The 17332-nt window shown below is 36.0% G+C and overlaps 1 protein-coding gene across 1 annotated transcript in view; it reads right to left on the reverse strand.

Moving 5' to 3' along the window:
• LMBRD1 (LMBR1 domain containing 1) overlaps window positions 1-17332 on the reverse strand; it is a 184860-nt gene that overhangs the window by 95325 nt on the left and 72203 nt on the right. The window contains exons 6-7 of the mRNA XM_049895099.1: window positions 12264-12352; window positions 7843-7916 (exon numbers count right to left, since the gene is read on the reverse strand). Coding sequence (XP_049751056.1) covers window positions 7843-7916; window positions 12264-12352 — 163 coding nt within the window. The remainder of the gene's footprint in view (window positions 1-7842; window positions 7917-12263; window positions 12353-17332) is intronic.

Here is a 17332-nt window from a genome sequence, read left to right on the forward strand (position 1 = left end):
GTGGTGGAATAGGCACAAGGTAGATGTTTCCACTAAAAATGGGAGAAATTAGAGGGAAAAAAGGGATTACAGGTACCAAGCAAGTCCAAAAGCCAGCAGAACAAATTATACTACCCCTCAAGGCTTGTAAATAATTCCCTCTTCTCCGAGACCATATGGGCAATAGCTCCGCCCTCCAGACTCAGAGTGTTGGCCTCTGGATTCTGGGTGGAGGCTCCTTGGCCCTGGGCTTCAACTGTGTCTTGCAGACCCTCTGGGATGACAACTCTGCTCCCTTGGATTAAGGTTGTCGCATTCTCCTAGTCCATCTGAGGTGACCCCAACCCCTCAGCCCCAGCAGGTCCCGTTTTTCTCCTCTTGGGCATGGCAGGCCTCGCCCCTCAGCTTTGGGCAGTGGCCTTATGAACGGCACACTTGAACAGCCCCATGAACTGGTATATCTGAATGACAGCTCCACATACCAGAACCAAGCTGGCAGAGATCTGACTGTTTCAAACCTAAGAGGCTGCGGCCCCACCCTTTGAAACCAAGAAGGCCCTGCTTTCCATGCACCTTTCAACAGTTCTACTGATTCATAAGCTGCTCCAGGGATGGGCCTTTTCTTTTCCTGGAGGACAACAGATGTAGCTCCTTTGGCCTGTTTCCTGCCTGTAGAATTCCAAGAGGCAGACAGCATTCTTTCTTTTCGTTATTTCTCTGTCCCCTTCAGTCTAAGCTAATGGGTTTTCTGCTGTAGTAGTTGTTTAGATCCATTAGTCACAGGCATAATCTCTTTAACAAAAGATTGTGTAGCCAACGTCCTTGGGGAACATTCTAGAACACGTGTCCTTAGCACAAAAGAATTTTCCAGATATTTAACAGAGAGTATCATTGAAGATTTGCTGGCAGAAAACTTCTCCAATATCATGGAAGATGAAAAGCCAACCATCCCAGAAGCTCAATGAACCCCAAGTAGGATATACCCCCAAAGAAAATCACTAAGACATATCATAATCACACTCATTAAAACCAAAATCAAAGAAAGAATCCTGAGAGCAACTCAAGAAAAACAAAAAGTCACATACAAAGAGAAAACAATAACACAAAGCTATGATTACTCAGAATAAACTATGCAGGCAGGAAAACGATGGGATAACATATATAAAACCTTGAAAGAAAAAAACTGCCAAACAAGAATAATATATACTGCAAAACTCTCTCTCATATATGATAGCAAAATTAGGACATTTCCACCAGACAAACAGAAATTAAGGGAATATGTAAAAGCCAAACCAAACTTACAAGAATTATTAAAAGTAGTCCTTCAGTTAGAGAACCAACGACATCAGACTGCAACCTGAATCTAGAACATAGGAGATCATCAGCCAGATACTAGCCTAGGTAATAAACTCTCAAGGATAAAACAAAACTAGAAGATTTGCAACAGGAAACTAGAAAGGTTAATCCGTAAATCACAACAACGTGAGAACAATTAAAGAGGGAATGAACAATGGAGAAGAAGGTAAGGCTATATCAAGTAATAAAAGACTGGTTCAAACTTAGAAAGAGAGGGGTAAATTTCAAGGTAATCACAAAGAAAGTTAACAAACCTACTCACCAAAATAAAGAAGAAAAACATAATGTCTCAGTAAATGCAAAATCTACAAACAAAAAAATCCACAAACAAAAAGAATTCAGCACAAGAGAGTAAGAGGAACAAAGAAAACATCAACACCACCAAATAAAAGAACTATAAAATGAGAGCAATAAACTCACACCTATCAATAATCACACTGAATGTAAATGGCCTATATCCATCCATACAGTCAGAGAGTGACAGAATGGATTAAAAAAAAAAAAAACAGTTTCCATCAATATGCAGTCTACAAGAGACACATCTTAGAAACCAAGACATAAATTTCTTAAAAATCAAAGGATGGAAAAAAATATGAAACAAACAGTACCCCAAAAAGAGCACTAGGTAACAGAAGAAATCAAAGATGGAACAAAAAAAATTCCTAGAATCAAATGAGCATGAAAACCCATCATAACAAAACAGGTGGGACCTAGCTAAGGCAGTGCTTATTAGTAAAGGTCAATTTATAGCAATAGATTCACAAATCAAAAAAGAAGAAGGACACAAAAATCAAAACATTAGCTATACAACTCAAACAACCAGAGAGCAGCAAAAGAAGCCCACAGCCATCAGAGGAAAGGAAATAATAAAGATCAGAGCAGAAATAAATGAAATAGAGAATGCAAAAACAATAGAAAGAATCGACAAAACCAAAAGTTGGCTCTTTGAAGGTTCAACAAAATCAGTAAGCCACTGGCCAAACTGACAAAAGAAAAACAGGAGAGGAAACAAGTAACGCAAATATGAAATGAAACACGGGACATTACAACAGATGCAACTGAAACAAAAAGGAACGTACCAGAGTACTATGAAAAACTATACTCCAACAAATTTGAAATTTCTAGAAAACACACTACCTACCTAAACTAACACGAACTGAGGTAGAAAATCTGAACAGACCCATAACAAGAGAAGAGATTGAAAATTAAAAAAAAAAAAAAGAAAAAAAAAATCCCAAGAAAAAAATGTCCTGGCCCAGATGGCTGCACTAAAGAGTTCCACCAAACATTCAGAGATGAGCTTACACCAGTACTTCTCAAACTATTTCAGAACATAGAAAAGGAAAGGATACTTCCAAATTCATTCTATGAAGTCAGCATAACTCTGCTATTAAAACCTGGCAAAGGAACCACAAAAAAAAAAAGAAAATTACAGACCAATCCTCTCATGAATATAAATGCAATAATTCTCAACAAAAAAATTCTAGCCAACAGAATTCAGCAGCATATTATTAAAAAAATACACCAAGACCAAGTGGGATTCATTCCAGCTATGCAAGGATGGTTCAACTTAAGAAAATCAATCAACGTAATCTACCATGTAAATAAAACAAAAGAATCACATGATCATCTTAATTGACAAAGAAAAGGCATTCAACAAATCCAACACCCATTCCTGATAAAAGCTCTCAATAAAATAGGTATAGAAAGGAAATTCCTCAACATAATAAATGACATCCATACAAAACCAAGAAACCCTGGTAGCATAGTGGTTAAGAGCTACAGCTGCTAACCTAAAGGTTGGCAGTTTGAATGCACCAGGTGCTCCCTGTAAACCCTATGAGGCAGTTCTACTTTGTCCTGTAGGGTCACTATGAGCTGGAATCGACTCAATGGTAACAGGTTTGGGCTTTTTTTTTTTTGTATACAAAACTAACAGCCAACATTCTTCTTAATGGCGAGGCTGAAAACATCCCCCTTGGGAATACAAATAAGGATGCCCTTTATCATCACTCCTATTTAACATTGTGGGCTGGAAGTCCTAGCTAGAGCAATAAGGCAAGAAATAAAGGACATCCAAATTGGTTAGGAAGAAATAAAACTGTCCCTATCTGTGGATGATATGATACTATAAGTACAGAATCCAAAAGACTCCACAAGAAAACTACTGGAACTACTAGAAAGATTCAGCAGAGTTGCAGAATACAAGATAAATATACAAAAATCAGTTGGATTCCTATACACCAATAAAGAGAACTATGAAAAGGAAATCAGGAAAGCAATACCATTTACAATAGCCCCTAAAAAAAAAAAAAAAAAATTTAGGAATAAATCTAACCAGGGAGGTAAGAGACCTATACAAAGATAACTACAAAACACTACTGCAAGAAACCAAAAAAGACCTACATAAATGGAAAAACATACCATGCTCATAGACAGACTCAACATTGTGAAAATGTTAATTCTACCCACAGCAATCCACAAATATAATGCAATCCCGATTAAATACCAACAGCATTCTTTACTAATCACTAAGTTTATATAAAGGGGAAAAGGTCTCAGATAAATAAAGCACTATTGAAGAACAAGAATAAAGAAGGAGGACTAGCACTACCTGACATCAGAACCTACTATACAGCTATGGTAGTCAAAACAGCCTGTTACTGGTACAAGGACAGACACATTGACCAATGGGACAGAAGGAAGAACCCAGATGTAAATCCATCCACCTACGGTCACCTGATCAAAGGCCCAAAGTCCACTAAATGGGGAAAAGGTAATTTTTTTTTAACAAATGGTGCTGGTAAAACTCGAAGTCCATCTGTAAAAAATGAAACAAGGCCCACACTTTACACGATACAAAAAAAATTAAATTGAAATGGATCAAACACCTAAATACAAAACCGAAAACTATAAAGATCATGTAAGAAAAAATACGGTCAATGCTAGAGGCTCTAATACATGGCATAAACAGAATACAAACCATAACTAAAAACAATGTAACACCAGAAAGTAAGCTAGATAACTGGGATCTTCTAAAAATTAAACCATTATGCTCAGCAAAAGACTTCACCAAAACAGTAAAAAGAGAGCCTACAGACTGGGAAAAAATTTTGGTGATGACAAATCTGACAAAGGTCTAATCTCTAAAATCTATTGGAAAATCCAACACCTCTAGAACAAAAAGAAAAATAATCTAATTAAAAATGGGCAAAGGATATGAACAGACACTTCACCAAATAAGACATTCAAATGGCTAACAGACACATGAGGAAATGCTCTGATAACTAGCCCTTAAAAAAAAAAAAAAAAAAAGCCCTTAGAGAAATACAAATCAAAACCAAATGAGATGCCATCTCACCCCAACATTACTGGCACAAATCAAAAAAACAGAAAATAACAAATGTTGGAGAGGCTGCAGAGAAGCTGGATCTCTTATGCACTGCTGGTGGGAATGCAAAATGGCACAATCATTTTGGAAAACCATACAGTGCTTCCTTAAAAAGGTAGAAATAGAAATGCCATATGATCTATCTATCCCACTCCTAGGAATATATCTTAGACAAATAAGAGCTGTCACACGAATAGACATATGCACACTCACGTGCACTACAGCATCATTCACAAAAGCAAAAAGACAGAAACAATTTAAGTGCCCATCAACAGGTGAATGGATAAACAAACTATGGTATATACACACAATGCAACAATAAAGAAAAATGATGAATCTTGGAAACATCTCACAAATATGCATCTGGAGGGCATTATGCTGAGCGAAATAAGTCAATCACAAAAGGACAAATATTACTTGAAACTACTATCATAAAAACTCATGAAAAGTTTTACACACAAAAAAGAAACAACCTTTGATGGTTACGAGGAGAGAGGTAGGGAGGGAAAAACACTAACTAGATGATAGGTGGAGACCCTGGTGGCGTAGTAGTTAAGTACCACGGCTGCTAACCAAAGGGTCAGCAGTTCTAATCTGCCAGGCTCTCCTTGGAAACTCTATGGGGCAGCTCTACTTTGTCCTATTAGGGTCACTATGAGTTGGAATCTACTGGATGGCACTGGGTTTGGTTTTGGTTTGGTAGATGATAGGTAAGTGGTAACTTTGGTGAAGGGTAAGACAGTATACAATACTGGGGAAGTCACTCCAACATGACCAATGCAAGGTCCCAGAAGCTTCATAGACACATCCAAACTCCCTGAGAGACCAAATGACTGGGCTGAGGGCTAGGAACCACGGTCTCAGAGGACATCTAACTCAATTGGCATGACATAGTTTATAAAGAAAATGTTCTTCATCCTACTTTGGTGAGTAGCATCCAGGGTCTTAAAAGCTTGTGAGCGTCCATCTAAGATACTCCACTGGTTCCCCCCAGCCCCCATCTGGAGCAAGGGAGAATGAAGAAAACCAAAGGCACAAGGGAAAGATTAGTCCAAAGGACTAATGGACCACAACCATCACAGCCTCCACCAGACTGAGTCTAGCACAACTAGATGGTACCCAGCTACCACCACCAACTGCTCTGACAAGGATCACAATAGAGGGTCCCAGACAGAACTGGAGAAAAATGTAGAACAAAATTCTAACTCACAAAAAAGACCAGACTTACTGGCCTGACACAGACTGGAGAAACTAGTCCTAGAGTATGGCCCCTGGACACCCTTTTAACTCAGTATCGAAGTCACTTCTGAGGTTTACCTTCAGCCAAAGAAAACAAGACTAAGTGGGCACACCAGCCCAGGGGCAAGGACGACAAGGCGCGAGGGGACAGGAATGGGGAACACAAGGTCGAGAAGGGGATAGGGTTGATATGTCATGGGGTTGGCATCCAATGTCACAAAACAACATGTGTATTAATTGTTTAATGATAAACTAATTTGCTCAGTCAACCTTCATCTAAAGCACACACACACACACACACACAAAAGTTGATACTCTGCCTATGGTTGCTCTGAGAAATAAAGTTCTTTGTCTCTGACCCAAAAGATGTCTTGCATCTTTGGCCAGCATCCATGAAACTATGGCAGGCTGTAAAGGAAAAATCTCAGACCCTTCACAAATCTTGACACTGGTAATACGTTTTTGTTTCCTCTTTTTTTCATTTGTTTCTTCTGACCAATATTTTATTGTGTATTATATCCTTATTTCTCTATAGTTTTCAAAGAGATTCACAAATAGTATCATCTGACCCTCAAAAGTTACTAAGAGGCATTTTTTTTCCCCCATTTAATAGGGAAGACACTGTCTCAGGAAGGTTAAAAGGCAATTCCAAGAACAACATAATAAATTAGTTACAGAACATCAATTAGAATTCAGATTCATTCCTAATTTGTTATTAACTTGTGACTGCATCTTAAAAGATGAATAACTAAAGAGCTGTACATATATTATGTGAGATAAGCAGATAATCACTCATTGGTATCATATGGCAAATTCCTTATGTGGTAACAAATGAAAAAACAAAAATGGCAACAAATAACAAAACTGAGTACCCAAAAGCACCTGAAAGATAGTGAAATGCACCTGTACTTTTCAACATCTTTTATTATGCAGTATAACACTTGAATGATTATGCAATAAATAGCCAATTTCTTTTATATATAAAGGAATACATATTGGAACAATATCAAAAAAAGTTTCCTTTACAACCAGTATTTTCCATCTTTGCAAGAACTGAGAATGTTCTCAATAGAAACTCCATTAATGTGAAACGGTTCCAGATAATTTTAAGGCTCCTGGTATAACTCTCTTAAATGGAGTGGGTAAGAAATATTTGTTACCGGCTTTGCCTCTGTAATTTTGCAAAAGCCTTAAAGAACAATCTGTACACAAGTTAGACATTTATAATTCCTATCTTACACTTCCAGAAACAAAAAAACCAAAAAACTAAAAATCAGTTCCTAAGAGTATTAGGATTAGATTTTAGAGAAGCATCACATTATGTAAAACAACTGTTTTTAAAAGCCCTATAACCCTGGTGGCATAGTGGTTAAGTGCTACAGCTGCTAACCAAAGGGTCGGTAGTTCGAATCCACCAGGCGCTCCCTGGAAACTCTATGGGGCAGTTCTACTCTGTCCTATAGGGTCACTATAAGTCAGAATCAACTCGACGGCAGTGGGTTTATATTTCCAAATAGGATAAATCTACAAAATCAGTAACAGATAATTGATCTATGGTTCAAAGTTCTAATCTGCTTATAAATCCAGTATTGCATACATAACCTGCTTATAAATCCAGTATTGCATATATAACCTTCAAGGTTCACAACTTACACAATCTATCCCTAAATATTTAATTTCATAAATACAGACAAATGATTGTGACTCAGCATTTAAAAATTTACCCTCCTCTTTAAGAAAACACAAGGAAAATGCGAGAGGAAGGTCTAAAATATTAAAAAGGAAAATAGAAATAGAACACATGACAAAATTAAGAGAAAATTACTTCACAAATTGATTCTTCCCTTTAAGCTCAATTATCACAATTAGTCACTTACTGTGTAAGTTATAGCTGCCAACATTCCGATCAAGGTGAGAGAACTAATGGAAAAAGACAATGCAGCTAAACCATCTACAAAAAAAAAAAAAGTAGTCTGTTAAATATGTGTTTATATGCATATATATCTATATACTTCTCAAATGTTTGTATTCATTAAGTCAGCATAAAAAAATTGCCTATACGTTCTGAAGAAATAAAGACCAGTATTATTACCACTTCCTTGGAGAGCTAACTCCAAGTAAAGAGATTTAAAGGTTTCTTCACAAATTGATTTGTAAAACATCTTTCACATTAAGATTTTCTTTCCTTCTCCTCTTAAAATTAAGAGGAAAATTACTGCCTAATTATTGGGTCTAAAAAAGAGATTAGGAAAATATCAAATGCTCAAAAGGTGATAAAAAGATATCCTGATCTTTTTCAGTGGCAGTACCTTGAAAGAAATAACTTTACAGGCGAAAGCTGATTCTGACGCTTTCGCCCCTCTCTGCTCATCGTTGATACTTCAAGTTTCTTTACTCTTAATGTTTAAATAAGTTTTTAATATATAGCCTAAAACTTAATTGAAGAGTCTATGTTACTTATTAACTTGAAATGGGCTAGCCTGTCTGCATGGCAGAAAAATAAACAGAAAATAGATTCAAACAATACCATAAAATCATGTTAACAAGCTAGATTTAGGAAATTAAAGGCAGGCAGATGAATGAGGAACAAGGGTGAATCCTTTCAAATAAATATATCAGTTGATGCAATGAAATACCATATAAACTTGAATATTCATAAATGAGAGCAATACTAATTTTTCTAATTTTGATAGAGATCATATTGAACCTGTACTGATCCAGTTTGAATGCACATTCCTTGGGACCAAATATAAAGCTCTGCTTAATTTGACATTAACATTTTCATGATTAACATTAATATTAGATTATTAAAAACTATGTCTCAGTTTTACATAACATATGAAGAAAGCATATTATTAGCCAATTTGCACATTATGCAAGGCAAATTTTTAAGCTTTAATTTTTCAAAAACTATTTAATATTATATTTTATCAAATCAAAGACATTCTGATGCTATTACTTACCCCGATCTTTTAAGAAGTATCACTAAAGGTGTTCACACAACTAGGACAGGACTGCCATCTGGCTGGCGGCAATTTAATGTTACAAAAACAAAAAAACCCAAACCCATTGCTGTTGACACATAGAGACCCTGTAGGACAGAGTAGAACTGCCCTATAGGGTTTCCAAGGAACGGCTAGTAGAATCAAACTGCTGACCTTTCGGTTAGCAGCCGAGCTCTTAACAACTGAGCCACCAGGGCTCCATTTAAGGCTATATCACTTACAAAATACATCCTCAAATTAGAAAGGTAAAAATGTGAAAAGAATATGAATTCTAGAATTAATAAGAGTGGAGGCAGTCCCTGTATTCTAAACGTATGACTTACATACAACCCGTGGTTACAAACCAACCCCCATAAAGCCTGTTGTATTAAAAGTTTCATGTACTCACAATGGTTCATAGTAACAAATAGGCACTACTTTGTGACACAAACCAAAACATTATTATTATTACTGTATTATTATGTTAAAGATGTTTTAGTGTATCTGGAAGTGTTTAACGTTTTTTATGCATAGGAAGGTACACTATACACTATGTACTAAGCCAAACATTCGACTAACTAATGTTAGCTATGAACCATACCTAACTGTTCCATCTTATGTACAAATCTGACTGAAAGACAGACTTAGGAACAGAACTCATTTGTAATTCAGGGACTGCCCACATTATGTTAACATGCTTGGACAATCAGAAAAGTTAATATTACTATAGTCCAAATCATCTATTTAGACATTAAGTTAAAGCATAGCATTAACATGGAACCAAAAATGTCACAACTGATCATTAAGTTACTGCCATTAGGGTAAAGGATGGCTAGATAAGCATGTGCTGAAGACACTGATGATAAGTTCTCCTGGTCTGGTAGGGTCTGTGATCTGAGCTCATACATCTTTATGATATAACAAATACATCCTATTATTCAGCAAAAGGCTGCTTCCAAGCAAACTGTGTTATATTATGAGATAAACTACTATGCTGCAATACAGAGGAACTAACTACTAATACGCTTAATATATGTGAATTTTAAAATATTCTTTAATGAAGGAAGCCCAGACACATACAAAAAAAAAAAAATCATGATTCAATTCATGATATTGAAAATAAAACTAATCTAAATGACAGAAGTCATAACAGTGGCTGCTCTCACACAAGAAGGTATCGACTGGAAATGCACCCTGGGGAAATTTCTGGAGTAATGGGTATGTTCTATACCTTGATTTCAGTATGGGTTACACTGAACATATACATATTCAAAACTCAAAATACATACTTAAGATCTATGCATGTTATTGAAGTAAACTGTATCTTTAAGATAGATTAACTATCCTTGATGCCTGAAAGATGCAGGAAAGTGGGGTAAGGGAAAATAAGATTAGAAATTAAGAATAGTTGGGTGAACATTTTCAAATTAAAAAAAAAAAGCTGAGCTGAGAGAGTTAGAAGCAAAGTGTACTATATACCATGATATAGTGTTTAAAATTTGAGATAATAGGAGTTAAGAAAGTTAAATTACACAAATTAGACTAATGCTACTTACCTAATCGTTTATTGAAGTTATACTAATACTCAAACACTAATCTCACTTTCAAAATAACATTTAGGGTAGAAGAGTAGCTAGTTACTCAAAAGACTCAAGAGTTAACTGTAAGAAGAGAAGCAATTTATTTCTCAGTAATAGGATCAGGTGCATAAATCCTGACAATTCAGTATTAGTAGATGGCAGGCCTGCTATCCTTATTCTTGCTGGTATCAGCAAGATATTTATGGACTGCAATTTATAAGATGAAATCTTAAGTGGAAAGCAAGAAAATTAAGAATTTATACAGCAAAGACTCCCAAGACTTAATTTAATCATCATTTAATATTATATCTGGGTAAACAGAAAGAAGTGCTGATCAAAGTATGTGTACAGTACCTAATAGAACAAATACACACAAAAGCAATTAAATTTTTAGCATAATGTTTCTAAAGTACTGTAGGTTTCTTTGAAATTAAAATTACTATGTTCAAAAGAACATGAAATTTAGAGTTAATGGTGCACAATTCTTATCTGATACAGTTTCTAATGCCAAAAGTGTTTTTTCAATGGGTTATGAATTGTGTCCCCCCTAAATATGTGTTGTAACGCCTAACCTCTATGCCTGTGGCTATAACTTATTTGGGAATGGGATGTCTTTATTATGTTGATGAGGCAGGATTAGTGTAGGACATGTCTTCAGTTGATCTCTTAAAAGATATAAAAGGAACAGATTAAGTAAACCAAGATGGAGGAAGATAGATGCCAAGCCACATGGAGAGCTCCAAGGAACCAGAAAATAAGTTGAAGAGATGAGGACCTTCCCCCAGAGACCAAAAAGAAAGAAAGCCTTCTCCTAGAGCCAGAACCCTGAATTTGAATTTCTAGCCTTCTAAACTGAGAAAAAAAATTTCTGTTTGTTAAAGCCATCCACTTGTGGTATTTCTGTTATAACAGCACTAAATAACTAAGACATAATTAAGCTCTTTTTTTAAATCTATCCCCCTGAATCTGCCCCCTTTTTTTTTTCCTCTAAAAACCTAGGTCACATTCACTAAGTTAAGGAAAACATCTGGGAAGACTTCAATTCTAAAATGTTTGGTAAGGTAAATTTATAATAGCATATTATTTAATTCACATAAAATGTCCGTAATTTATAATTTATATTCCTCTTAAAATATAACTTAATCTCAAACAGCAATAGATGGTTATCTCTTATTTTTTAAAAATTAAAACCAATACCATAAGTTTACAGAAATAACAAGCACCTTCTGCCAACTGATCCCTCCTTTAGGTAGCTATTTTCGTAAGCTCGGCTATGCCAATTTTTTATTACATGTTGCTGTAAACAAATAGCATAGTGTGTTTACAAAAATACGAGGAAGGGAGTGGTTGGAAAACAAATGTAAAAGATAAGTGTTATTTGTATAAAAGTATAGTATAACTAGCACATTTCTTTAACATATCAGTTTATGTTACCCAAAATGAACTAAAGACTACACAGAAATTATAAGATCTTTACTACCAAAATACTTTGAGAAAAAGATATTTTATTTTCAACACAGGAACTTTATGGAAAAGTCAAGAGACTACGTAGCAGCTAGACGGCTAGAAGTGAGCATTAAAAACACAAAGCTCTTAATTTGTTTATTAAACTTTCAGTCACAAGTTAGAAGAACTGTAGGGTTACATTCATAAAATTGGCAACTTCTCAAAAACTTCTAAGGATCATGAAAATTTACATTACTATGGATGTTGTTGTTTTTAAAGAATACTTACGACTACTTCCAAGTTCTTCAAACAGGAACTTCACTTTTTCCCATTCTGTAGAGTTTTTGTTATTGGGAACACTCAATGGCACAAAAGCACTAAAAAGAAGAAAATAATTCTGTTTAGTGCCTCTAAAGATGAAAGGTTAAATACAAGAAAATGGTCTGAAACTCAATTTTTAGTAATTTTTTTTAATACAAACATCAGGCGCCAAGATGGCGCAGTAGTCAGATGTTTCCAGTGGTCCCTCTTACAACAAAGACCAGAAAAAAGAAGTGAATCTATTATATATGACAATCTAGGAGCCCTGAACATCAAAGCCAAAGTTGAAGAATCGGACTGAGCAGCAGGGGGAAGGAGAGAATTCAGAAGCAGTAAGGTGTTGTCAGACCTGACCCAGTGGGAACAGGCCAGCAGTCTACAGGCCAGATTGGCTGTGCATAGTGAGACAAGCAGTGGTACTCAGGACACGTTTTCCACACTGGGAGAGACCAAGTGGTGGAGAGTCTACTCACGCCTCCAGAACCAGGGAAAAGTGGCGCTCAATCAGCAAAAGATAAGTATGTGCATCTAACCTACCACATGGATGAAAAAATACCCCTTTGGGGAAAACCTCTCCCCCATTTACCTGAGCCCTCCCTGCTCTGCACCAGATCCTGAGACAGCTTCAGAGATTGCCACGTCCCCTGGGCCAGAAGCATGACCCGTCATGGGCCCTGTGCCATTCTCCCAGCCTCGGAAAGGGAACGAGTTAACAAAAAAATAATCTGCCAGTTCTCCTAACCTCAGGGCAGACACAGCAATAGAATTATAGAATTAGACAACTCAACAGAAAGTCACAGGAGCAGAATTGAAGCAACGGAAGTCACAATTAGTGAGACTGATGATAAAGCACTTGACACCAACTTATTTGAGGAAAAATCAGATAAAAGAATTTAAAAAAATGAAGAAAGCCTAAGAATTATGTGGGACTCTATCAAGAAGAATAACATATGAGCAACTTGAGTACCAGACCAGGGAGAATAACAGAAAATACAGAGAGAACTGTTGAAGATTTGATGGCAGAAAACTTCCCTGATATCGTGAAAGAAGATAGCTATCCAAAATGCTCATCGAACCCCACAGAAGGTAGATTCCAAAAGAAAGTCACCAAGACATAATCAAATTTGCCAAAACCAAAGATAAAGAGAATTTTAAGAGCGGATAGGGGTAAACGAAAAGTCATCTACAATGGACAGTCAATAAGACTAAGCTCAGACTACTAAGAAGAAACCACGCAAGCAAGAAGAAAATGAGATGACATATATAAAAACTTGAAGGAATAAAGCTGCTAGCCAAGAATTATACACCTAGCAAAACTGTTTCTCAAATATGATAGATAAACAGAAGTTTAGGGAATTTGCAAAAACCAAATCAAATTACAAGAACTAACAAAGGGAGTTCTCTGGTTAGAGAATCAATAACATCAAATAACAACCCAAGACTAGAACACAGGACAAAGCAACCAGATATCAACACAGAAAGGAAAGTTGCAAAAATAAATCGAAGCTAAAATACTGAAAATAGGGAAACAGAGATGTAATTATGTAAAAGATGACAACATTAAAACAAAAAAGAGAGACTAAAAAATGTAGTAATAGATCTTTCATATGAAGAGGAAGTCAAGGCAATATAAAGAAATAAAAGATTGGTTTAAGCTTAGAAGACTACAATAAATATTAAGGTAACCACAAAGGAAACTAACAATTCTACACATCAAAATAAGAAATATGAAAAAAAAAAAAAAACTCAGCAAATACAAAATCAACAATAACGAAAGGATGAAAAGAAAAACAACTTAGCACAGAAAATTAAGCGGAACAAAGAAACTGTAAACCAAAACAACAAAAGACATCAAAATGACAGCACTAAACTCATAATTATGTTGAATATAAATGGACTAAATGCACCAATAGACAGAGAGTGGCAGAATGGATAAAAAAAAAACATGATCCGTATACATGCTGCCTACAAAAGACACACTGTAGACTTACAGACACAAACAAAAACTCAAAGGGTGGAAAAAATATAGCAAGCAAACAACAATCACAAAAGAGCAGGAGTAGCAATATTAATATCTGACAAAACACTTCAAAGTAAAAGCCACCACAAAGGATAAAGAAGGACACTATATAACGACTAAACGGTCAATACACCAGAAGGACATAAAAATAATAAATATTTACACACTCAACAACAGGGCTCCAAAATACATAAAACATACTCTAACAGCATTGAAAAGAGAGACAGACAGCTCCACAATAATAGTAGGAGACTTCAACACAGCATTTTCATGAAGGACAGAACATCCAGAAAGATGCTCAATAAAAACACGGAAGATCTAAATGCCACAATCCGAGCCAACTTGACTTCAGAGACATGTACAGAACACTCCATCCAACAGCAGCCAAGTATACTTTCTTTTCCAATGCACATGGAACATTCTCCAGAGTAGACCACATATTAGACCATAAAGCAAACCTTAACAGAATCCAAAGCACTGCAATATTACAAAGCATCTTCTCAGACCACAAAACCACAAAAGTAGAAATCAATAACAGAAAAAGTGAGGAAAAAAAATCAAACATACGGAAACTGACCAACACCTTGCTCAAAATCTACTGGGTTACAGAAATTAAGAAGGAATAAAGAAGTTCACAGAATCAAATTAGAATGAAAACACATCCTACCAGAACCTTTGGGACACAGCAAAATAGTGCTCAGGGGTCAATTTATAACAAAAAATGCAAACATTCAAAAAGAAGGGCTAAAATCAAAGCAATAACCATACAACTCAAACAAATACAAAGAGAGCAGCAAAAGAAACCCTCGGGCACCAGAAGAAAGCAAACGATAAAAATTAGAGCAAAATTAAATAAAATAGGAGATAGAAAAAAAACTCAAAGAGTTAACAAGACCAAAAGTTGGTTCTTTGAAAAGACCACCAAAATTGATAAACCACTGGCCAAACTGACAAAAGAAAAACAGGAGAGGAACCAAATAACCTGAATAAGAAATGAGATGGGCGATATCCCAATAGATCCAACCGAAATTAAAAGAATAGTATCAGATTACTACGAAAAATCGTACTCTAACAAATTTGAAAACCTAGATAAAATGGACACATTTCTAGAAACACACTACCTACATAAACTAACACAAACCTATAACAAGAGACTGAAAACATAATTAAAAATCCCCCAACAACAAAAAAAAACCCTGGCCCTGACAGCTTCACTGGAGGGTTCTACCAAACTTTCGGAGACGAGTTAACACCACTACTACTTAAAGATATTTCAGAGCATAGAAAAGGGTAGAATACTCCCAAACTCATTCTATGAAGCCAGCATATCCCCGATAGCAAAATCAGGTAAAGACAACACAAAAAAAGAAAATTGCAGACCAGTATCTCTCATGAACACAGACGCAAAAATCCTCAACAAAATTCTAGACAATAGAATTCAATAACATATCAAAAAAATAATTCACCATGACCAAGTGGGATTCATACCAGGAATGCAGGGATGGTTCGACATTAGAAAAACAATCAGTGTAATCCATCATATAAATAAAACAAAAGACAAGAACCACATGATCTTATCAATTGGTACAGAAATGACATTTGACAAAGTCCAACACCCATTCATGATAAAAACTCTCAGCAAAACAGGAACGGAAGGAAAATGCAACATAATACAGGGTATTTATACAAAAACAGCCAACATCATCCTAAATGCAGTCTGAGTGTATTCCCCTTCACAACAGGAACCTGACAAGAATGCCTTTTATCACCATTCTTATTCAGCATTGTGCTGGAGGTTCTAGCCAGGGCAATTAGGCTAGAAAAAGAAATAAAGGGCATCCAAATGTAAGGGAGAAGTAAAAGTATCTCTATTTGCAGATGGTATCATCTTATACACACAAAACCCCACAGAATCCACAAAAAACTACAGGAAATAATAGAAGATTTCAGCAAAGTGCCAGGATACAAGATAAACATACAAAAATCAGTTGGATTTCTTTACACCAACAAAGAGAGCTTCACCAAATCAATACCATTTACAATAGCCCCCAAGAAGATAAAATACTTAGGAATAAATCCAACCAGAGATGTAAAAGACCCATACAAAGAAAACTACAAGACACTACCACAAGAAACCAAAAGAGACCTACATGAATGGAAAAACATTACCTTGCTCATGGATAGAAAGAGTCAGCATTGTGAAAATCTCTTTTCTACCCAAAGGGATCTACAGATAAAATGCAACCCCAATCCAAATTCCAATGGCATCTTTTAATGTGATGGAGAAACAAATCACCAACTTCATATGGAAAGGGAAAAGGCCCCGGATAAGTAAAACTTTACTGAAAAAGAACAAAGTGGGAGGCCTCACACTACCCTATTTTAGAACCTATTATCCTGCCACGGTAGTCAAAACAACCCGGTACTGGTGCAACAACAGATACATAGACCAATGGAACAGAACTGCGAATTTCACACAGTGGCTGCAACAATGGGCTCAGGCATAACAACGATCGTAAGGATGGCACAGGACCAGGCAGTGTTTCATTCTGTTGTGCACAGGGTCACTATGAGTTGCGACCAACTCAGTGGTACCTAACAACAATAACAATGAGCAGCTGATATCTGACAAAGCCCCAAAGTCCATTAAATGGGGAAAAGACAGCCTCTTTAACAAATGATGCTGACGTAACTGGGTATCCATCTGCAAAAAAAATGAAACAAGGCCCATACCTCACACCATGCACAAAAACTAACTCCAAATGGATCAAAGACCTAAATACAAAATCTAAAACGATAAAGATCATGGAAGAAAAAATCAGGAAAACGCTAGGACCCCTTATACACGGCATAAACAGTATGCAAAATATTACTAACAATGCACAAACACCAGAAGAGAAACTACGTAACTGGGAGCTCCTAAAAATCAAGCACTTATGCTCATCCAAAGGCTTCACCAAAAGAGTAAAAAGACAACGTAAAGACTGGAAAAAAAAATTGGCTATGACAAATCCAA

The sequence above is a fragment of the Elephas maximus genome, chromosome 1, assembly GCF_024166365.1.
Source record: "Elephas maximus indicus isolate mEleMax1 chromosome 1, mEleMax1 primary haplotype, whole genome shotgun sequence".
In the NCBI taxonomy this organism is placed as follows: domain Eukaryota; kingdom Metazoa; phylum Chordata; class Mammalia; order Proboscidea; family Elephantidae; genus Elephas; species Elephas maximus.